At 48.3% G+C, this 24,300-nt stretch overlaps 1 protein-coding gene across 1 annotated transcript in view; it reads left to right on the top strand.

The window, feature by feature from the left end:
* BMERB1 (bMERB domain containing 1) overlaps positions 1–24,300 on the top strand; it is a 105,962-nt gene that overhangs the window by 59,055 nt on the left and 22,607 nt on the right. The window contains 1 exon segment of the mRNA XM_075566119.1: positions 15,186–15,309. Coding sequence (XP_075422234.1) covers positions 15,186–15,309 — 124 coding nt within the window.

Genomic DNA, 24,300 nt, shown 5'->3' with positions numbered 1-24,300 from the left:
TTTGAGGCCTTGCTAATTGCTCAGTCTCCACATGAGCTCAGGAACCCGCTATACGCTATTACATCTTTTTTGAGGGCGAGCCCTTTGGAGACACCTCAGGAACCCCGTGTTGGGAATCACTGCTGTTGAGAAGACTGCCAGGAAAACTTTAATGGCCAATAATTACAACATGTGACATTGAGTGGGGATAAGGTACAAATGCCAAAACTTTATCAAGTTCCCAGAAATGTTGCTGACGTTTTTCCAGCGACATACTCCGTGCTTTTTAGTCGCACGCGGGTGAACAAGAGGTGGGGCGCCATTCAAGCTCGGTGGTCCTTACCCAATACAAAAAATAAGAACAATGTATGCTGTAGTTATCCTGGGCAGAGTGGGAAATTTTCGCAGCACTTTGCAAACCAGGAAACATTGATTTTGTAAAGAAAAAGAAAAAAATGTTGCAAACGTCGTTTCTAAAATAAAATGGCAGCAGACCTTGAAATAGGGATTGAGCTGGGCAGGATGAGGAGGGGGGTAAGTGGGAGAATGCAAATTAGATCATTTTTAATATGGAAATAGTCTCTCTCTCTCTGGATCAGTGTTGTGAAATGTGGCAGATTCCTGCAGCATGTAGGTCAGATTTCACACCTTTTTTTTTTTTTAGCCCTGTAAACTTTGACAAAATATCTTGCAAAAGAGCAACGATTAAAAAAAAAGTGAAAAAAGTGATAATGAGCTAACGCTTGAAACGCGTAGGTGTGGGCATTATTGCCTGTGTATGCTGTTTGGATCCATGTTGACAATAAATTTGTTTCTTTTTTCTACATGGGAACGCTCTCCTTTTGCATTTTTTGATCATTTGTTGAAGTAGTGCTTGGTCTTTTGGCTACTCTCGGTCTTGTGCCGGGACAGCGGATGTATACCTGCAGCCATCGGCAGGTCGGGGAGGGCTATGCACAGTGCTGGGAGACGTCACTATTTGACGAAGAGCATTATAGGACACAGCAGCATAGCATGGCGGGCGGGCCCTCTAACCTTGGAGGGAGAGGGCACACAGGATGCAAGGCACTGGCAGCAAAGCCCTTTTAGGGCACAGAGGGAGAGACTGGTGCGGGAGGACTAGGAGAGACAAATCAAGTAAGGGAACACCTGGGGGTAGGAGGGGGAAGGTATTTCCTGGGGGTGGGAGGGGGGAGGTATTTCCTGGGGGTGGGAGGGGGAAGGCATTTCCTGGGGGTAGGCATTTCCTGGGGGTGGGAGGGGGAAGGCATTTCCTGGGGGTAGGCGGGGGAGGTATTTCCTGGGGGTAGGCGGGGGAAGGCATTTCCTGGGGGAAGGAAGGGGAGGCATTTCCTGGGGGTAGACGGGGGGAGGCATTTCCTGGGGGTAGACGGGGGGAGGCATTTCCTGGGGGTAGGCGGGGGAAGGCATTTCCTGGGGGTAGGAGGGGGAGGCATTTCCTGGGGGTAGGAGGGGGGAAGGCATTTCCTGGGGGTAGGAGGGGGAAGGCATTTCCTGGGGGTAGGAGGGGGAAGGCATTTCCTGGGGGTAGGAGGGGGGATGCATTTCCTGGGGCTAGGAGGGGGAGGCATTTCCTGGGGGTAGGAGGGGGGAGGCATTTCCTGGGGGTAGATGGGGGGAGGCATTTCCTGGGGGTAGATGGTTGGAGGCATTTCCTGGGGGTAGGCGGGGGGAGGCATTTCCTGGGGGTAGGAGGGGGGAAGGCATTTCCTGGGGGTAGGAGGGGGGAAGGCATTTCCTGGGGGTAGGAGGGGGGAAGGCATTTCCTGGGGGTAGGAGGGGGGAGGCATTTCCTGGGGGTAGGAGGGGGGAGGCATTTCCTGGGGGTAGACGTGGGAAGGCATTTCCTGGGGGTAGGAGGGGGGAGGCATTTCCTGGGGGTAGGAGGGGGGAGGCATTTCCTGGGGGTAGGAGGGGGGTGGCCTTTCCTGGGGGTAGGCGTGGGAAGGTATTTCCTGGGGGGAGGCATTTCCTGGTGGTAGGATGGGGGAGGCATTTCCAGGGGGTGGGAGTGCTAAATCAAGGGAGTATAAAGCAATGCCACCAAATAAATGATATGTACAAACCAAACTTGGGAAATACAGAAGCGATCCAGAGCTGACCTGGGTACAATGTATGAGCAGCTGAAAAGCCTGGCAGGGTGAGAGGGAAAAGCATAGCAGGGTGAGAGGGAAAAGCATAGCAGGGTGAGAGGGAAAAGCATAGCAGGGTGAGAGGGAAAGCATGGCAGGGTGAGAGGGAAAAGCATGGCAGGGTGAGATGGAAAAGCATGGCAGGGTGAGAGGGAAAGCATGGCAGGGTGGGAGGGAAAAGCATGGCAGGGTGAGAGGGAAAGCATGGCAGGGTGAGAGGGAAAGCATGGCAGGCTGAGAGGGAAAGCATGGCAGGGTGAGAGGGAAAAGCATGGCAGGGTGAGAGGGAAAGCATGGCAGGGTGAGAGGGAAAGCATGGCAGGGTGAGAGGGAAAAGCATAGCAAGGTGAGAGGGAAAGCATGGCAGGGTGAGAGGGAAAAGCATGGCAGGGTGAGAGGGAAAGCGTGGCAGGGTGAGAGGGAAAAGCATGGCAGGGTGAGAGGGAAAGAGGGAAAAGCATGGCAGGGTGAGAGGGAAAGAGGGAAAAGCATAGCAAGGTGAGAGGGAATGCATGGCAGGGTGAGAGGGAAAGAGGGAAAAGCATAGCAAGGTGAGAGGGAAAGCATGGCAGGGTGAGAGGGAAAAGCATGGCAGGGTGAGAGGGAAAGAGGGAAAAGCATGGCAGGGTGAGAGGGAAAAGCATGGCAGGGTGAGAGGGAAAGAGGGAAAAGCATGGCAGGGTGGGAGAGAAAAGCATGTCAGGGTGGGAGAGAAAAGCATGGCAGGGTGGGAGAGAAAAGCATGGCAGGCTGGGAGGGAAAAGCATGGCAGGGTGAGAGGGAAAGAGGGAAAAGCATGGCAGGGTGAGAGGGAAAGAGGGAAAAGCATGGCAGGGTGGGAGAGAAAAGCATGGCAGGGTGGGAGAAAAAAGCATGGCAGGGTGGGAGGGAAAAGCATGGCAGGGTGGGAGGGAAAAGCATGGCAGGGTGGGAGGGAAAAGCATGGCAGGGTGAGAGGGAAAGAGGGAAAAGCATGGCAGGGTGGGAGGGAAAAGCATGGCAGGGTGGGAGGCCAGCTTCTGATTTTCACAGCTGGAAAAGGAGGCTGGGAAGAGTTTGGTAGTTAGAGATCAGCTGTGATTGATTAATCACAACACTGCAAAGTGCCTGAAAGCCTGGGCTAAAAACACTACTCCCCCACAAATAAAGGCTATATCCATGTAAACTACAGGGCATTTTTTTTTTTTTTGCTGGTTAACCCCTTTAGTGCCCTAATGACGTACAGTGGATGTCAATAAAAATGCCACCCTAGGGACCATTATGACTTACACCATGTGTCATTTTTATGGGTCTGTACATGATCGGAGCCCATCGCATACTACGCTGAAGCGGGAGGAGACTCCTCCCCACAATACACATCCTTGACAACCAGAACCGGAACATCATCACATCATCGCTCCGAAGAGTGGTCATGTGCCAGAGGGTCCATGGCCACGGGGGTGGCACTGACAGGGTTAAAATAAGTGTCGGGACAATTTTAAGGTGATCTACAAAGCGGTGTAAACTTGTACAGTTGCTTCATTCACAATCAAGAGGGTGAATCTAGTCTTCCTAAAACCGTGGCAAACAGGCAGAACAATAAACAATAGCGGAACTGTAATGTGATATATTTAATTACACTGTATCTTTGGTAAATTACCCCCTCAGTGACTCTTCAAAACGAGCGCACAATGAGCGTGATGGATTGGCAGCTGTCTGCACATTGGGACCGTGTTACGTTTCAGTTTTTCTAATTAAGATACCTAGGAATAATCTATATCATTATGCAGCGCAGCACATTTAGGGAATAAAAAAATAACGGCTGCTTTATAGTAATAATAATATTAATAATAATATATACCTATACAGGCATACCCCGGTATAAGGACACTCACTTTAAGTACACTCGCGAGTAAGGACATATCGCCCAATAGGCAAACGGCAGCTCGCGTATGCGCCTGTCAGCACGTCTTGACCAGCAATACCGGCCCCCTACCTGTACCGAAGCTGTGCGCAAGCGGGGAGACTATAGAGCCTGTTACACATGCGTTATTTACATCAGTTATGCACGTATATGACGATTGCAGTACAGTACATGCATCGATAAGTGGGAAAAAGGTAGTGCTTCACTTTAAGTACATTTTCGCTTTACATATATGCTCTGGTCCCATTGCGTACGTTAATGCGGGGTATGCCTGTATAGAGCTGTGCAAAGATTTTGCGGGCACAATGAGTCCCTGACTGTCCCGTAGAGCTTACAATCTAATATTGGTGTCTGAGGCACAGGGAAAGGAAGTGACTTGCCCAAGGTCACAGGAAGTGAACACTAGGGTCACCCTTTTCAAAGGCTGTGACCATACCACTAAGGTTCTCCTTCCTTCAAGCTGCTCGAAAAATATGATTTTTATAACACTCATTACAAACTGAATTCACTACAGGGATAGATCCCTGAATCATACAGTTTCAGTTACAATGTCATTATATATGCCACCATCGGTTATATTGGGAAGGGGATGAATGACACAAATAAAATCAAATGCATTTCATTATGTTCCTCGTGCATGTCTTCTGTAGATGCAGAACACACTCCAGGGGAATATATGGAAATCTGCATACAGAAACTACATAAAATATTTGATTTAAAACGCGTTGGGCAAGTGTTAAGATCGGCGTTCACTCTACAGATAGAGCAACGGGCTAGTAATAAACCAGGTTTATGCTCAACTGTCTGGATATGGAAACTTACTGAGTACCTTTTGCTCCTTTCCCTCTAAACAAACTCAATTTCAGGTTCTGGTAGAAGAAATTAATTCAGCCTTGAAGATTGAAAATATATCATACACAACTTTTCTGGTTTGGGAGCAGAAAATCTTATTTTTAGCATTGCTGAATGTGCAGATATTTGTCAGTACACAGTTCACATGGCTCTATCATTATATGTCTCCACTTTATAAGAATGACATTATTGTCATCCCAAGTCTTTAGAAATGAATTTAAGAGAAATTAGGTATTAACATCACATTAAGACAAGGGCCCAGCACAGATGGATCAATTGAGCGTTTATAACAGAGCAGACGTTGCTTTGAGCGCCTAATAATACTTATACCTGCTTTAAAGCAGTATTTTATTTTAAGAATAACAATGTGAGTTCGCTTTTATGTGTGTTTCTAGTGGAGCTGTGGCACTTTTATTTAGACAAATTGCATTTTCCATGTGAAAAAAAAAGGGTTGTTGAAACTCTAGGGCCATGTAGGAAACTAGAAATGGAAAGGGTTTTCTGCCATTTACGTGTCAATTAAGAGAGACACTCTCTTGGCATCAATGTGGGTTATTTATGGAAGTCTCCAGGATGTAAAGTCAGCACAGGTAAATTGAACTACAACTGATAAACATCATACTGCTTTTCCACAGGATATTTATTTTTATTTTCATAAAAGAAATGTAATATATGCATCTGGTGATTTATTTTTTCTTCCCCCACCAGTTTTGCTCCTGAAATTATTAAAAGTTGCAAGTTTTTGTTTTTTCTTTACCTTTTCAAAGGACATCTCAACGTCATCCCAAGAACATACAGTCCCTTCCTACTCATTCTTGGACTTCTCCCTCGGAAAAATGTCTCCTGTTTGGGATAGAACAACGTGGGTATGCCTACCTGGCAGTGAAAGGGTTACTTATATTTTCTAGATCAGGAATTAACCCCGTGTTTTTATTTGCTTGGGACTAAAAAAAAAATGATTTCATCACCAACCCATTGGATAGCATGTTTCTGGTACTATGTCGTCTTAATAGTCATTATATTGATTGGAGCAGACCAATTGTTGATATTTTGCAATAAATCCCTTCAGTCTGAACATGAGAACCAATTTACTTCTCCAATATAAAAATCTCTGGAAAAGGATTGGCTGAAATAATTATTCCCTTGAGAAAACTTTAGACAGCTGTTCAGATGTATGTAGGTGTAACTTCCAATGAGTAGCTAGGTGGCACTGCTATATTACAGGTTCATCCTGTGATATTTCAGCAGGTCCCTATTCAATTGGATGTGAAGCCACTTCCCCATATCAGAGAAGATTGGAGCTCCATTCATTTGACATGGAAAAGTTAACTTAAGTTTAATCACATTTGTTGTAGCCTTTCCTTCTTGCCATTTTGGACACTTCCCTCTTTTTCTTCATGCATCACACCCTCTGGTATATCATCCTGGATAGCCCTCCGCCGCCTTAAACTCAACATGGCTAAAACAGAGCTCCTCATACTTCCTCCCAAACCTGGCCCTACTACCTCCTTCCACATTACTGTTGGAACTACGATCATTCACCCAGTAGCCCAAGCACGCTGCCTTGGGGTCACACTCGACTGCTCTCTCACATTTGCCCCTCACATTCAAAACATTTCTAAAACCTGTCGCTTTTTCCTCCGCAATGTAACAAAGATACGCCCTTTCCTCTGTTGCTCGACTGCTAAAACTCTGACTCAGGCCCTCATTCTCTCCCATCTTGATTACTGTAACCTCCTGCTGTCCGGCCTTCCTGCCTCTCATCTGTCTCCCCTACAATCTATCCTTAACGCTGCTACCAGAATCACTCTACTCTTTCCTAGATCTGTCTCAGCATCTCCCCTCATGAAATCCCTCTCCTGGCTTCCGATCAAATCCCGCATCTCACACTCCATTCTTCTCCTCACTTTTAAAGCTTTACACTCTTCTGCCCCTCCTTACATCTCAGCCCTAATTTCTCGTTATGCACCATCTAGACTCTTGCGTTCTTCTCAAGGATGTCTTCTTTCGACCCCCTTTGTATCTAAAGCCCTCTCCCACCTTAAATCTTTTTCATTGACTGCCCCTCACCTCTGGAATGCCCTTCCCCTCAGTACCCGACTAGCACCCTCTGTATCCACCTTTAAGACCCACCTTAAGACACACTTTCTTAAAGAAGCATATGAATAGCACTGTGGATATTCTGAACACATGGCACATAAAGCTTGGCCCCCTGCAGATGCACTTACCAGAACTCCCTCCTACTGTCTCTGTACGCTCTCCCTACCTACCAATCAGACTGTAAACTCCTCGGAGCAGGGACTCCTCTTCCTTAATGTCTAAAGCACTTATTCCCATGATCTGTTATTTATATTATCTCAACATCTTACTGGCACTGCGCTAGGGACAGCATCTCACTGGCGCTGCGCTAGAGGCAGCATCTCACTGGCGCTGCGCTAGAGGCAGCATCTCACTGGCACTGCGCTAGGGGCAGCATCTCACTGGCACTGCGCTAGGGACAGCATCTCACTGGCGCTGCGCTAGAGGCAGCATCTCACTGGCACTGCGCTAGGGGCAGCATCCCATTGGCTCTGCGCTAGGGGCAGCATCTCACTGGCTCTGCACGAGGAGCAGCATCTCACTGACACTGCGCTAGGGGCAGCATCTCACTGGCACTGCGCTAGAGGCAGCATCTCACTGGCACTCCGCTAGAGGCAGCATCTCACTGGCTCTGCACGAGGAGCAGCATCTCACTGGCACTGCGCTAGAGGCAGCATCTCACTGGCACTCCGCTAGAGGCAGCATCTCACTGGCACTGCGCTAGAGGCAGCATCTCACTGGCACTGCGCTAGGGGCAGCATCTCACTGGCACTGCGCTAGGGGCAGCATCTCACTGGCACTGCGCTAGGGGCAGCATCTCATTGGCTCTGCGCTAGAGGCAGCATCTCACTGGCTCTGCGCTAGGGGCAGCATCTCACTGGCTCTGCGCTAGGGGCAGCATCTCACTGGCTCTGCGCTAGGGGCAGCATCTCACTGGCTCTACGCTAGGGGCAGCATCTCACTGGCACTGCACGAGGAGCAGCATCTCACTGGCTCTACGCTAGGGGCAGCATCTCACTGGCACTGCGTTAGGGGCAGCATCTCACTGGCACTGCGCTAGGGGCAGCATCTCACTGGCTCTGCGCTATGGGCAACATCTTGGTGGCACTGCACAAGGGGCTGCATCTCACTGGCACTGCGCTAGAGGCAGCATCTCACTTGCACTGCGCTAGGGGCAGCATCTCACTGGCACTGCGCTAGGGGCAGCATCTAACTGGCTCTGCGCTAGGGGCATCATCTCACTGGCACTGCGCTAGGGGCAGCATCTCACTGGCTCTGCGCTAGGGGCAGCATCTCACTGGCTCTGCGCTAGGGGCAGCATCTCACTGGCACTGCATGAGGAGCAGCATCTCACTGGCACTGCGCTAGGGGCAGCATCTCACTGGCTCTGCCCTATGGGCAGCTGCTCACTGGCTCTGCGCTAGGGGCAGCATCTCACTGGCTCTGCGCTAGGGGCAGCATCTCACTGGCACTGCATGAGGAGCAGCATCTCACTGGCTCTGTGCTAGGGGCAGCATCTCACTGGCACTGCGCTAGGGGCAGCATCTCACTGGCTCTGCCCTATGGGCAGCTGCTCACTGGCACTGCGCTAGGGGCAGCATCTCACTGACTCTGCCCTATGGGCAGCTGCTCACTGACTCTGCCCTATGGGCAGCTGCTCACTGGCTCTGCGCTAGGGGCAGCATCTCACTGGCTCTGCGCTAGGGGCAGCATCTCACTGGCTCTGCGCTAGGGGCAGCATCTCACTGGCACTGCCCTATGGGCAGCATCTCACTGGCTCTGCGCTAGGGGCAGCATCTCACTGGCTCTGCGCTAGGGGCAGCATCTCACTGGCTCTGCGCTAGGGGCAGCATCTCACTGGCTCTGCGCTAGAGGCAGCATCTCACTGGCTCTGCGCTAGGGGCAGCATCTCACTGGCTCTGCGCTAGGGGCAGCATCTCACTTGCACTGCGCTAGGGGCAGCATCTCACTGGCTCTGCGCTAGAGGCAGCATCTCACTGGCTCTGCGCTAGAGGCAGCATCTCACTGGCTCTGCGCTAGGGGCAGCATCTCACTTGCACTGCGCTAGGGGCAGCATCTCACTTGCACTGCGCTAGAGGCAGCATCTCACTGGCTCTACGCTTGAGGCAGCATCTCACTGGCTCTGCGCTAGGGGCAGCATCTCACTGGCTCTGCGCTAGGGGCAGCATCTCACTGGCTCTGCGCTAGGGGCAGCATCTCACTGGCACTGCGCTAGGGGCAGCATCTCACTGGCTCTGCGCTAGAGGCAGCATCTCACTGGCGCTGCGCTAGGGGCAGGATCTCACTGGCACTGCGCTAGGGGCAACATCTCACTGGCATTGCACAAGGGGCAGCATCTCACTGGCTCTGCGCTAGGGGCAACATCTCAGTGGCACTGCACAAGGGGCTGCATCTCACTGGCGCTACGCTAGGGGCAGGATCTCACTGGCACTGCGCTAGGGGCAGCATCTCACTGGCTCTGCGCTAGGGGCAGCATCTCACTGGCTCTGCGCTAGGGGCAGCATCTCACTGGCACTGCGCTAGGGGCAGCATCTCACTGGCACTGCGCTAGGGGCAGCATCTCACTGGCTCTGCGCTAGGGGCAACATCTCAGTGGCATTGCACAAGGGGCAGCATCTCACTGGCGCTACGCTAGGGGCAGAATCTCACTGGCGCTGCGCTAGGGGCAGCATCTCACTGGCACTGCACGAGGAGCAGCATCTCACTGGCTCTGCGCTAGGGACAGCATCTCACTGGCACTGCATGAGGGGCAGCATCTCACTGGCTCTGCACGAGGAGCAGCATCTCACTGGCTCTGCGCTAGGGGCAGCATCTCACTGGCTCTGCGCTAGGGGCAGAATCTCACTGGCGCTGCGCTAGGGGCAGCATCTCACTGGCTCTGCACGAGGAGCAGCATCTCACTGGCTCTGCGCTAGGGACAGCATCTCACTGGCACTGCATGAGGGGCAGCATCTCACTGGCTCTGCACGAGGAGCAGCATCTCACTGGCACTGCACGAGGGGCAGCATCTCACTGGCTCTGCGCTAGGGACAGCATCTCACTGGCACTGCATGAGGGGCAGCATCTCACTGGCTCTGCACGAGGGGCAGCATCTCACTGGCACTGCACGAGGGGCAGCATCTCACTGGGGGCGGCAAAACATTGGTGTGAAAAAGATTTTTTAAGGGGGTTGCCAATTTGTGGGCACAGAGCAGCAGCAAAAGAGGTGGGTGGCGGGAGAGGAGAGCGGCAGGAGCAGAGCAGGGCATTGGCAGAGGAGGACGGCAGCAGGGAAACAAGATAGAGGACGAGGACCGCCAGAGCGGAGCAGGGCAGCAGAGGAGTTGGATGGCGGGAGTGAAGCTGGATGGCCGGGCAGGAGCGGGCCCCAGTGTGCCGTTATCTAAGTCTTTACTGACTTCCGGTATCTGCCGCTGCTACAGCGCACTCCTCCCCAGCTGTCCTCCTCCTCTGCCACTCCGGTTTGCTCCCATTGTCCAACTCCTCTGGCAGTCCTCTGACCTCTTCTCCTGCCGCCCTCCTCTGCCACCGCCCTGCTTTGCTCTCGTGGTCATCCTCCACCGAAGGGGCATCAGGTAGGCATTGTTACTGGGTTCAGAGGAGGGGGGGGAGGTAAGCAGGAGGAGGGGGGGGCGTAGGAGGTAAGAGGAGGAGATGAGGAGAGCGGGATGAGAGAGAGGATGAGGAGGGAGAGAGGATGAGGCGGGAGAGAGAATGAGGCGGGAGAGAGGATGAGGAGGGAGAGAGGACGAGGAGGGAGAGAGGACGAGGCGGGAGAGAGGACGAGGCGGGAGAGAGGACGAGGCGGGAGAGAGGACGAGGCGGGAGAGAGGACGAGGAGGGAGAGAGGACGAGGCGGGAGAGAGGACGAGGAGGGAGAGAAGACGAGGAGGGAGGACGAGGAGTGAGAGAGGACGAGGAGTGAGAGAGGACGAGGAGTGAGAGAGGACGAGGAGGGAGAGAGGACGAGGCGGGAGAGAGGACGAGGCGGGAGAGAGGACGAGGCGGGAGAGAGGACGAGGAGGGAGAGAGGAGGAGAGAGGACGAGGAGGGAGAGAGGACGAGGCGGGAGAGGACGAGGAGGGAGAGAAGACGAGGAGGGAGGACGAGGAGGGAGAGAGGACGAGGAGGGAGAGAGGACGAGGAGGGAGAGAGGACGAGGCGGGAGAGAGGACGAGGCGGGAGAGAGGACGAGGAGGGAGAGAGGACGAAGCGGGAGAGAGGACGAGGCGGGAGAGAGGACGAGGTGGGAGAGAGGACGAGGTGGGAGAGAGGACGAGGAGGGAGAGGGAGAAGGGTGGGTGAGGGATAGAGAATGAGGACAGTGGGTGAGATGATGAGGAGGGTGGGTATGAGATACAAAAAATTGCAGTCAGTATTATCTTATACTACTACACTGATTTTTTTTTTTTTAAATAAAACATTTTCTTTTTATGTTTATTTTTTTGGCAGGGGGGGAGGAGAGGGACGGCTTTAATAGTGTTTACCTAAGGGTGGCAGACACCCTAGGGGCGGCCTGCTTACCCTAATACCCCGTGCCCATTTTTGAGGCTGAGAGCAGATTTTCGTTGCTACTGCAGAGCAATTTATAAATGATCACCTTGTCAGTGCTTATTTTGATTAATAATTTAGCTAAGGTTACAGTTGCCCAAAAATTACAGCTGCTATGAACGACGTGACAAGTTGAATCTTAATTAGCCCTTTCACCACAAAGACAACTGACAGGAGCGGGTTTCTGTTTATCATCTATTATTCATTTTGACGCTCATGTCTCAATAATCCTATTAAGTTTTCACTTTGCGACACATCCAAGAGAACATAGACGCACATATTTCATCAATGACATATTCTTTCGGCGGCCGGATCGTGTGAATAATCCTGGCACAGTGCGTAGTCCGTCTCCGAGACCTCCTCTCTCATTGTCGATTCTGGTTCGGCATTGTAATCAGACAGTTTGCACTAATAGGCAGATGTCAATGCATGACCCGTACGTATGGAAATAACTGTGGATTTATGGAAGCCCACGCGTCGTAAACTTCAGTTGTTCAAGGGAATAAAAAAGGCGAACGCTGCACATTGTTTAATACTCCGCTCAACCATTATTTTATTCTGAACGTTGTGAAACGTACCATTTATTATGTTCGTCACTTCTTCCTTTATGGATCTCCTTTGCTTGTCTGGGTTGTTTGAGCTACAATCCAACATTTTGTGTCTGGGCTCTTTAACCCTTTGAGTGCCGGTGGAGCCGTGGCACCAGATTGCCCGGGGCCCAGAAGTTGAGTTCCAACAGGCCCCCCCCAAACCCTCCCCCCGCAGCCCGGGACACTTGTCCCGCCTCTCCCCCCATGCTGGCGGCCCTGCGCCTCGGCACTCACCTCTCCAATAGCGGTCACGTGGTCGCTCCATGCATTCCACTTACTGATACATCACATTCCAATGTGACTCCATTATGACATGGGTACTATATCACGGGACCCCCTTGAGTGCCAGACCCTGTGACGGGGCAGCGACACGTAGAAAGGGCACCCATGTGTTTAACCATATCCATTTCCTGGTTTAATAACTCGGATTTTAACTTGCCGTAGTGGTGTTAGGTCAACATTTTATCGGTAGGTTTTACAATCGTTATTCGCAGAAACAGCATGAGATTGATCGTGTCAGGAAATGAAACTGCTTTAAGTTGGATTTTGTTCTGGTGCTGCCAGAAACCTTGAGAAATACACGTGAAAAATGAAACAGGCGAACATAATTATACAAGCACAGCATGGAAATGTAATATTGTATTACCTGATATGGTGGTAGAAGCACATGTGGAATTTTCAGTATGCAATCATATGGTTTTCACCCCAGTATATGCATTTAGGAATGTGATTGTTACATTTCTCCTCGGTCCATCAAAACGTAAAGGTAATGCACACCAAATATGATTCAATAACAGCAATAACATATTAGAAAGAGGTTACCAGGGGCGTCCAGAGGGACAAGCAGCCACCTGTCACAAATTGATATAGTTGGAAAGACTAACAAGGTTCTCCTAGCTGCATTTTCAATACAAAATACTGTAGTGTGTATTTTACAGCAAGGGAAAAAATAATGTTTCGGCCATGAAGGTCTTCATCAGGGTCCCATATAATATCCAGCTGTGTAAGGGGCTTAAATCAAGATAGTGTTACTGTGCCTCATCGCCATTTATTAAACCTTGGGACACGGCTCTTTGGGCTGCAATTAGACTTAAGTAATACTTAGAGACAATGTGGACAAGGGAAAACGCCTGATTGGGTGCTCTATATCCTGAGTGTTGCTTGTAAGCATAACAGTGGTAATACACAGACCAGGTTACATCCTCTTGAGGCATAAATTCAATCCTATTATTCCAGCGTGGAGTGAGCCATGAGTATATTAATCCATGCAGTGAGGGGAGAAGCCATCTAACCTGTTCCCGGTGAGTATGTTGCTCCACCCGGCGGTCCCCCTCTGGGCGGGCTTTTCAAATCTCCCGTAGTCTCACTGAGTATGAGCACATTTACTCACAGTTGCTAGGTGAATTCTTCTACACTCCTCCGGCCGGTATGATGAGGTAGCTCCTGGTCTGCTGCGTGCCTCTCGTTCCAAAGGTAAGGTAAAGCAGGAAAAGGTAGTGGGACGGGCACTGCTAATTGAAACAGGCTGGAGGCAAGGTGCTACAAAAAGGGGTACTTTATTACGGCATAACAGCCAATATAAAAAACAAGGAGGGTCCTCTGACGCGTTTCGTCCCTGTAAGGGACCCTCAAGGTTTCTGGACCCTCCTTGCTTTTTATATTGGCTGTTATGCCGTAATAAAGTAACCCTTTTTGTAGCACCTTGCCTCCAGCCTGTTTCAATTAGCAGTGCCCGTCCCACTACCTTTTCCTGCTTGAGTAATATTTAGGCTATAAAATAGGAAGGAGGAAAGGCGTTATGAAAACATTCAATTTCTTTAAAGGAGCAATTTGTGCACTCTTATTCATTATTATTTTTTAACAAAGGATTGAAGCAGGGGGTCTCCGGTGCTGAACCCCATTAATTTAGCTCTGGAGACCCCCTGCGTCCCGAGAAACAGAACTCTAAAGGGAGTGCCGGCATCTCGGCAAAGTTTAAAGCTCCCATGTGATGCAGGCCAATAGGAAGACACACCTGATGATGTCACGGCTTCCTATTGGCCCACAGGGTGCAGGAGCTTTGAAACTTCGCAATTACGTGATCCCTGATAGGCTCGAGCGAAGCAGCTACCGGCGCCCCCTACAGAGGCCTATAACTCTGGAAGCAGGGGGTCTCCGGAGCTGAAAAGAATGGGGTTCAACACCAGAGATCCCCTGCTATGTTAAAAAAAAGAAATAAAAACGAAGAAAAAGAAAATGGCATGGATTGCTGATTTTAACAAAAAGAAAAGAAGTGGATTTGTAAGATTGTAAATAAATAAGAGCTGTAATTTGCGTGTGAAAATAAAAAACATAAGAAGTGCTTTTCTGTACATCCTACTACCATCCTCATTTTACCAATGGTAATATCCCTAAAGCATGTGATATTCAGGGCTGCTGGGTTGTGTGTACAGATTTGGACGGGGCTGCATCTGGACTTTATCCCTCTGGACTCCAGTCGTGCTGGCAGCATTTCTCCACTTCACAAAGTCTATGTTCAGGATATCCCAGTCCTTGGGAACTCCTCTTTGCCAGCTATCACTAATTTAGCATCAGTTTATGCTCATAGCGGTGGCCCCGTGTTCTGACCTCATTATACACTAGTCTGACGTTCTTTACCTCAGGGATTTTAGTCACAGGGTATAGGGAAATACCTGGGGACTACGGTCTCCCTGGGAACTGGCCTGAAGAAGGGTGTTTCATACCCCAAAACGTTCGTTGCCCCCCTTGCCCTGGACTTTCCTTCCTTCCCCCCCCCCCCTTTTCCCATCCTTCCCTCCCTTCCCTGTGTCTCTCCCTGTTTTATTTTTTCAGATCTCATTATCCTTCACTGTGCATCTTTTTGCTTATAGACATCAGCAGTCATCATTCAGTTTGTATTGTGTATTTGTGTTTTTTTTACATATATACCATTAAACCCCTTTGGCTGATCCATTTGCCTATGCTGTATCACTTTGAGTGCCGGGAACATTTGTTTTGTGTGTATGTGATATTCATTGTATCAATGAAGTTTTTCCGTTTTTCTCTTTACACGCTTAGATGAACTTGACATTGTCTCGATGGCTGAAACGACGATGACGCCAGATGAAATTGAAGTGGAGATGATCAAAATCCAGAGACTTCGAGAAGTCTTGGTGAGAAGAGAATCAGAACTTAGATTCATGTGAGTGTTACAATATATCCAAGCATTCCGTACAAAGACAATCGGCAATAAGTACTGTACATTGCGCAGCATTCCAGGCAGCCTGGGACTTAAAGCTGCAGTCCAAGCAATACAGGCATACCCCGCATTAACGTACGCAATGGGACTGGCGCATGTATGTAAAGTGAAAATGTACTTAAAGTGAAGCACTACCTTTTCCCCACTTATCGATGCATGTACTGTACTGCAATTGTCATATACGTGCATAACTGATGTAAATAACGCATGTGTAACAGGCTCTATAGTCTCCCCGCTTGCGCACAGCTTCGGTACAGGTAGGGAGCCGGTATTGCTGTTCAGGACGTGCTGACAGGCGCATGCGTGAGCTGCCGTTTTCCTGTTGAGCGATATGTACTTACTCGCGAGTGTACTTAAAGTGAGTGTCCTTAAACCGGGGTATGCCTGTATCCTACACGTGTGTTTTTTTTTTAACAAATCGGTTCTGTACTATGAGAAACTACTTGTAGCATTTTTTTTAAACAACTCTGAATTACATTTTTAATGTATTATAATGTAACAAGCCTTTTTTGTATCTAATGCAACCATTTACAAAGTCACAGATGCTTAGTCAATACTCCTCTGCAGCCATTTAGTGAACCCCCGAGTCGAATCTTTGCCGATCGATCACAGGAGAACGGATCGATTGGCGACTTAGCTAATTACTTATCATTGTGTGGATTGTATTGATGCTCATATTAAAGGGAAACACACAAACATTATATATATATATATATATATATTGTGACAGAAACCAGGGGATGGTAATAAATTCCGTATATAGGGCTCCCAGGATACTAGACAGTTTCTATCCTGTTTGGCCTGGGAGTGCAGCCTTATAATACATACACTCCATCCCACAGTTTGGCAAGCGCTGGAACTGAGGGATGAGAGATCCAGACCAGAGTTTGTCTGCTGCCTGATTTCTGTCACCTGTCATGCTAATTAGGAATCAGGTATGAAAGACTGATTTCCTGTTTGCTCTGGTCTCCCCACAAGAGCCAGGAGGCTGGAAGGCTGCTGAACTACAGAGGGGAGAAGCCTCTTCCCCAAACAGGTTCAATCTTTCTGTTCATTTGTGTAAGACTGCAAAAGTACCGTGTTTTGATGTTGGAAGTGGAAAAGCCATGTCCAACCCTGAGTCAGGGATATCTAAGTTAAGTTATCGCTCAGGTGAGCAGCTTTTGTTTTGATCTGTTTTCTGTTGTATGCACTGTGGCAGTCTCAGTGCCTGGGACTGAATAAACCAGGCATAGCCTGTTTAAAGGAACAGTACGTGACGCCTCATCATTTAACCTACCCTAAAAGACCGTGTTCTAAACAGTCCCGGACAAACGACGGAGTCCCGGAGTAAGCCGTTTGTCACATATGGTGGAGAATGCGGGCAGAGCACTAGGGGGTCTGCGGGTTGAAGAACTTTGAAAGAAAAAAAAAAAAAAAGTTTTTTTCATCCTCTGCAAACAAGATGGAAGACGTGGTGGGTGCGCTGGTACGCAATGTCGCTGCCCAGAAAGACGCGAATGAAACCCAGCAACAGCTGTTAATAGCCCAGCAAGAAACTAATGCAAACCAGCAGCAGACGAATGCAGCCCAGCAACAGCTGCTAATAGCCCAGCAAGAGATTAATGCAAACCAGCAACAGGCGAATGCAAACCAGCAACAGGCGAATGCAAACCAGCAACAGACGAATGAAGCCCTGCAAAACGCGATTGCAAACCAGCAAGAGACAAACCGCTTGCTGAGAGAGGAGCAACAGCGGTTCGCTCAGGGCTTACAGCAGGAACTCGAGATCCTGAGGGGGACTATCAGTAACCTTCCACTGGCAGCGGCAGCCCCAGTTCCGAAAATGACCAGGGCAAGCCACTACCTTCAGAAGATGGGACCCTCAGATGATGTGGAAGCCTATCTTCTCACGTTTGAACGCACGGCACAGAGAGAGGGATGGCCAGAAGCTGAGTGGGCTGGTCTAATCGCACCCTTCCTAAGCGGCGAACCCCAGAAGGCTTACTTTGATCTAGAGCCAGCCGAAGCTAACGTCTATGCAAAATTGAAGTTCGAGATCCTCGCCCGCCTCGGCGTAACCACGGCTGTTCGCGCCCAAAGGTTTCACGCATGGTCCTTCACGATGGATAAAGCCACCCGAAGCCAGATGTATGACCTCATCCACCTCGCCCGGAAGTGGCTACAACCCGAGATCAACTCAGCCAGCCACATCGTGGAACGGTTGGTCATGGACCAGTTCTTGAGGAAACTTCCCTCTGCCTTACGCCGTTGGGTCAGTCGGAGTGACCCCCACAATGCGGATGAGCTTGTGGCCCTCGTAGAAAGGTACAATGCAGCAGAAGAGCACACGCAACCCACAGTCATGGAGCAACCCCACTACCCGAGGTTCCAGGACTCTTCCAGAGACGGTAAAAGGGTACCGGGGTTAAGGGGCGCTGAAGAGCGGCGACCACCTTCACGCAGCACCAGCAACAGTGGTTCGCACACTAAGGGCAATAGCCAACATGGGGAGCCGGGAAAAGGCTCTAAGTGGGACACAGACTATGTACCTAAATGTGTAAATTGTCATGAGAGGGGCCACACAGCAAAAATCTGCCCACTAAATGATGAGCCCATGCAATGCAACAGCGTGGAACCTTATTCGCTGTTGTCCCAATGTATGGGCCCTAGCCCAGAGGACCCCTTGAATAACCATCTGTGGGCATTTGTAAAGGTTAATGGTAAGAGGGTTCGGGCACTTCTTGACTCTGGGAGCATGGTCACACTAGTGTCCGAATACCTCTTGCCCATTAAGAAGAAACAGGGAAACAGTTCACAAAGAGTGGCAATTTGTTGTATACATGGGGATAATCATGAATATTCCACTGTTGATGTTTTTTTTGAAACAGAGTTTGGTTCTTTAGATTTCAAGGTGGGTATTGTACCCAAACTGGCACATGATGTGTTAATAGGGACCGACTTTCCCCATTTTCTAAAAATGTGGTCCCCCGCTCAGAATAGCGCCCAGAGTTCAATAGCGGACCATAACGAAGTATTAGAAGAAACAAATCCTTTCCCTTTTTCAGAAATGGAGGTTGACGAGGGCCCAAATAAGAAGGGGGAAAAGGAGGAGTGCTGTAAAATTCCCTTCCCCATCACTACTTTGGTAGGGAATACCCCAAATCAAGATGTTGAGCAGACACTTACCACCCCAGAACCGGATAAGACCCTCGCTGACCTAGAGGTCAGTCCTGGGAGTTTTAAGAAGGCCCAGTGGGAAGACCCCACATTAGCGGTAGCAAGGGGAAATATACGGGACCAGAATAGTACTCCTGGCCAACCAGATAGGTCACTTGCTTACCCCTACTTCGAGGTAGAGAACGACCTAGTATATCGGGTTGATAAAAGGAAATCAGTTACAACTAAACAATTGTTGGTACCACGGACATTCCGTAACGTAGTATTACACCTCGCACATAGTCATCCATTAGGGGGACACCTAGGGGTGGAAAAGACAAAAGAAAAGGTTCTCCGAAGCTTCTATTGGCCTGGGGTTCTGGCAGAAATTACGAATTATTGTTCCTCATGCCCAGAATGTCAGATAACCGCCCCGTTCAAGGCGTACCGCAGCCCATTGGTACCCCTTCCCATAATAGAGGTACCATTTGACCGGATTGCTATGGATCTAGTAGGACCCCTAATAAAGTCTGCTAGGGGACATCAGCATATATTGGTAATATTAGATTATGCCACCCGATATCCGGAGGCAGTTCCCCTACGTAGCACCTCAGCTAAAAACATAGCAAAAGAGTTAGTAGTTCTGTTTTCCCGGGTCGGGATTCCTAAAGAGATTCTATCTGACCAGGGAACACCATTTATGTCCCAAGTAACAAAAGAGCTATGTAAACTCCTAAAAATCAAGCATCTCAGAACCTCAGTCTATCATCCACAAACAGATGGTTTAGTGGAAAGGTTCAATAAAACCTTAAAGAGCATGTTACGGCGGGCGGTTGATAAAGATGGGAAAAACTGGGATTGTTTGTTACCGTACCTGTTATTTGCCATTAGGGAAGTTCCCCAATCATCCACAGGCTTCTCCCCGTTTGAACTATTGTATGGCCGACACCCAAGGGGCTTACTGGATATAGCCAAAGAGACTTGGGAACACGAGGTTACCCCTTACAGAAGTGTAATAGAGCATGTTGCCCAGATGCAGGACCGCATTGCTGCAGTCCTACCCATAGTGAGGGAACACATGGAGAAAGCTCAAGAAGCACAGAGGAATACGTATAATAAGGGTGCTAGGGTCAGAATTTTTTTTCCAGGTGATAGGGTACTAGTTCTGGTTCCCACCGTGGAGAGTAAATTCCTTGCTAAATGGCATGGGCCATATGAGGTCTTGGAAAGAGTGGGAGAAGTAAATTATAAGGTAAGACAGCCAGGTAGGAGGAAACCTGAGCAAATTTACCATATAAACCTACTCAAGCCCTGGAAAGATAGAGAAGTCTTGTTAACCCTAGTACCCCCAGGTCCGTCAGAGAATCAAGAAACTGACCCAGAGGTTAGCATAGCTGAAACCCTGTCTGTTCATCAGAAACGAGAGGTTCAGAATTTAGTGAGAAGAAACAAAGAAATCTTCTCTATACGGCCAGGTAGAACTAGCGTAATTGAACATGACCTAGTCTCTGAACCAGGGGTCCGAGTTAACCTTAAACCGTACCGAATCCCAGAGGCCAAAAGAAAGGCTATAAGTTTAGAGGTTAAAAAAATGCTAAAACTAGGTGTAATTGAGGAATCCCAAAGTGGGTGGAACAGCCCTATAGTCTTAGTCCCAAAGCCAGATGGTACAACAAGGTTTTGTAATGACTACCGGAAACTAAACGCGGTGTCAAAATTTGATACTTATCCTATGCCCAGGGTAGATGAACTTGTAGAGAGACTGGGCAAAGCCCGATATCTCACAACCCTAGACCTAACAAAAGGGTACTGGCAGGTTCCCCTCACAGAAAGGGCAAAAGAAAAGACAGCCTTCTCAACCCCAGACGGCCTCTTTCAGTATAAGGTGTTGCCTTTTGGCTTACATGGAGCTCCCGCCACATTCCAAAGAATGATGGATAAAATTTTAAAACCACATGCTCGGTATGCTGCCGCCTACCTGGATGATGTGGTAATCCATAGTGAAGATTGGCAATCCCACCTTCCAAAGGTCCAAGCTGTGCTTGACGCAGTCCGGTCTGCTGGACTAACTGCTAACCCCGCTAAATGCACTATTGGTCTGGAGGAGGCCAAGTATCTGGGATATTCTATTGGCAGAGGTTTACTCAAACCCCAAACACTCAAAGTGGAGGCGATACAAAATTGGCCAAGACCAGTTACAAAAAAACAAGTAAGGACTTTTTTGGGGTTAATTGGGTACTATAGAAGGTTTATTCCCAATTTTGCAACTAAGGCAACCCCACTAACTGACCTCACAAAAGCAAGAGGACCGCTAATGGTAAAGTGGTCCCCCGAAACCGAACAGGCCTTTAGAAGCCTGAAAGAAGCTCTCTGTGCCCAACCAGTGTTGGTCACACCTGACTTCTCCAAAGAGTTCGTAGTCCAAACCGACGCATCTGAGGTTGGGCTGGGGGCGGTACTCTCCCAGGAGTCTCAAGGTGAGGAGCACCCCATCCTTTATTTAAGTAGGAAACTAAATCCCCAGGAGAAAAATTACTCCATAGTAGAGAAAGAGTGTCTCGCAATAAAGTGGGCTGTAGAGACGCTCAAATACTACCTGTTGGGGAGAAAATTCCGGTTGGTCACAGATCATGCACCCCTTACCTGGATGTGTCAAAACAGGGAAAAGAATGCTAGAGTGACCAGGTGGTTCCTAAGCCTACAACCCTTTAAATTTTCTGTGGAACACAGGTCAGGGCACAAACATGGCAATGCTGACGGGTTGTCAAGGATGCACTCCCTAATATCCATGGTCGCTCATCCCTCGAGGTCTGAGCTGGGGGGGAGGATATGTGACAGAAACCAGGGGATGGTAATAAATTCCGTATATAGGGCTCCCAGGATACTAGACAGTTTCTATCCTGTTTGGCCTGGGAGTGCAGCCTTATAATACATACACTCCATCCCACAGTTTGGCAAGCGCTGGAACTGAGGGATGAGAGATCCAGACCAGAGTTTGTCTGCTGCCTGATTTCTGTCACCTGTCATGCTAATTAGGAATCAGGTATGAAAGACTGATTTCCTGTTTGCTCTGGTCTCCCCACAAGAGCCAGGAGGCTGGAAGGCTGCTGAACTACAGAGGGGAGAAGCCTCTTCCCCAAACAGGTTCAATCTTTCTGTTCATTTGTGTAAGACTGCAAAAGTACCGTGTTTTGATGTTGGAAGTGGAAAAGCCACGTCCAACCCTGAGTCAGGGATATCTAAGTTAAGTTATCGCTCAGGTGAGCAGCTTTTGTTTTGATCTGTTTTCTGTTGTATGCACTGTGGCAGTCTCAGTGCCTGGGACTGAATAAACCAGGCATAGCCTGTTTAAAGGAACAGTACGTGACGCCTCATCATTTAACCTACCCTAAAAGACCGTGTTCTAAACAGTCCCGGACAAACGACGGAGTCCCGGAGTAAGCCGTTTGTCACAATATATATATTATTTTTAAACAAATACGGCAGCTTGGACACACGCATGCCTCCGCACGGTCGAAGGCTGTATGGACGCAGCCTTACAATGCATCTGATCTCAGACGCGCTATTAGAGAGGGTTGTGGGCTCCTTACAATGCATCTGATCTCAGACGCTCTATTAGAGAGGGTTAGGGTTCCTTACACTGCATCTGTAATTAGCTGTTCCATGAATCACATATGTATTTAGGATCCGAAACACTCTGAAATTTTAGGCCCCGAAGTGCCTAAGAAAAAAAAATTAAATGTCAAGACACCCTCCCCCTCCCCCCCTCCCCCCCGACTGAGAAATTCCCCACTGCCGGGGGATGCCACGGTCACGATTCGGCAGCTTCCCTCAGCAGCGTGGATACATCAGGTATATAGCAAGTACACTACATATTTTGGGGTCTTGTAAGACCAGCTGTTTTTTTGTGTTTCATAAGCAGCATAGATTATGGGACTTCCACAGGAATTGTTTGGAAGTACCTGCATGCATGACGAGTAGAGAAACCTATTTTTATGTGCAGAATGTTGGCGGGTCTGTATCACGTGATATCATGAGTGTATGAATACACATATTGCATGTCATTCAAAAGGAGTCTATGTTTATGCCGATTGCAAGCACATGGTGTATGCGTCCATGCGTCACGCATGGAAGCAAAAAGGTAGGGTGGTATACGTTCTAAAACAAATACAAGTCAGCTTTTCATTGGGTGACATTATTAATCGGTATTGTTCAATTTTATCTTCCTAAATTGGTTTCTGTGTATCAAAGACTGTGTTTATCTATCTAATATGGTCATGTTGGTTGTCTCGATGATGGAAAATATATAACATTTTGAGACCTTCTGTAAACTATAGTTGGTTTATTGGGAATAGTTTTTTAGTGGATCACATTTAAGAATATGCCAATGTTCTAACAATTGCATTTATATGGGATTCCTCTCTGTTTTCTTTACACTTCTAATGAATGCTTTCTGAACTACAAATGAATTATAGCCTTTTTCAACATAATTTTGTTTTTAATCTTGTGCCTGATCTAAAAAAAATCCACCTCCCATGTACAGTTATCTCCTAATCTTTCTAAACCGGCCAGATGGAGTGTTATTAATCCAAGTAGGGTGATGGTTACTATTGCAATCAACTTGTTTGCAGGAGATTTTATTATGTACATGAAACTCCCCAATTACAAATAAAAATAAATCTAAAAACTCTTATCTCCTTCCTACTGCTTTTTTTATTTTATTATAAAGCTCTCTGAGTGTGATTCATGCTATTTCCAAGTAAAAATAATATTGTGTATCAATCGTTTACAAAGGACAATGATGTGACTTTGTAAATGGTTGCTATAGAAACAAAAAAGGCTTGTTACATTATAATACAAATAAATAATAAATAAAAAAACACACATGTAGGATATCGCTTGGTCTGCAGCTTTTAGTTATTTCAAGAAGTCTTGACTATGGACATGCGGCTCGTTCAAAAGCTTGGCCAATGCTGCACCGATTATCTCCAAAAAAAGAAGAGGTGCCAAAAACCACATGGCATAACATTTTATTTCATTCAAACACAGTTAAAAGGTATGGCAAATTCGGTATTCAGCACAAGCCAATCAGAATGCAGCCTCCGTGTATATTCACGGTCCATATACCCCAAGCATTGCGGTCTGAGCCCAAGAAGTTACCAGACATTGGTGATGGAGAACTTGAAATTATGGCCATGGTATATATCCTTAGTAACCCCGAGAAGTTATGTAGAAGAAAAACAAGATTTAATATCATTGTGCCAACAACTGTGAGACTTATCGCCAACCCTCTGTAAGTGTTGGAGTTTTGGACTATTGCAGATGGTGGCCAACATCTGCTATGTCTGCCACCAAAGAGCGTATTGGGAGGAAGCACTGTGGCTTTAGGGCAGCAGCAGAAGTCATTACATATACGCTATTATGAAGCTTTCTCCTAATATGATACCCAAGAAAAAAATTCACTTCTAATTCTATCTAGCTGTGCTTATAGTAGGAAATGTTACAAAACTGCACCAAAGCCTATATTAATTTATCGTTTCACATCTATCTTTTAAGCCACATCTCATGTGTCACAGTGGTACCATGCAGGCTTATTTCCCCTTAGCTTACATGAGCCAGCTGTTTTATCTCAGAGAGAAGATCTGACATCCATCTCGGCATTACTAATACATAGGCGATGTGCAGCCAATGGAGCTGTGTGATAACATTTAGGTTTCAAACTTGCTGTTGCTTATGTGGCTTTAATATCCTGACTCCATGCACAGTTCACACATTTTTCATATCCATTTTACGGCT

Source organism: Ascaphus truei, chromosome 11 (assembly GCF_040206685.1).
Source record: "Ascaphus truei isolate aAscTru1 chromosome 11, aAscTru1.hap1, whole genome shotgun sequence".
Classification (NCBI taxonomy): Eukaryota; Metazoa; Chordata; class Amphibia; order Anura; family Ascaphidae; genus Ascaphus; species Ascaphus truei.
Note: the sequence above shows the minus strand (reverse complement) of the source record. Positions and strands in the feature narration are given on the sequence as shown.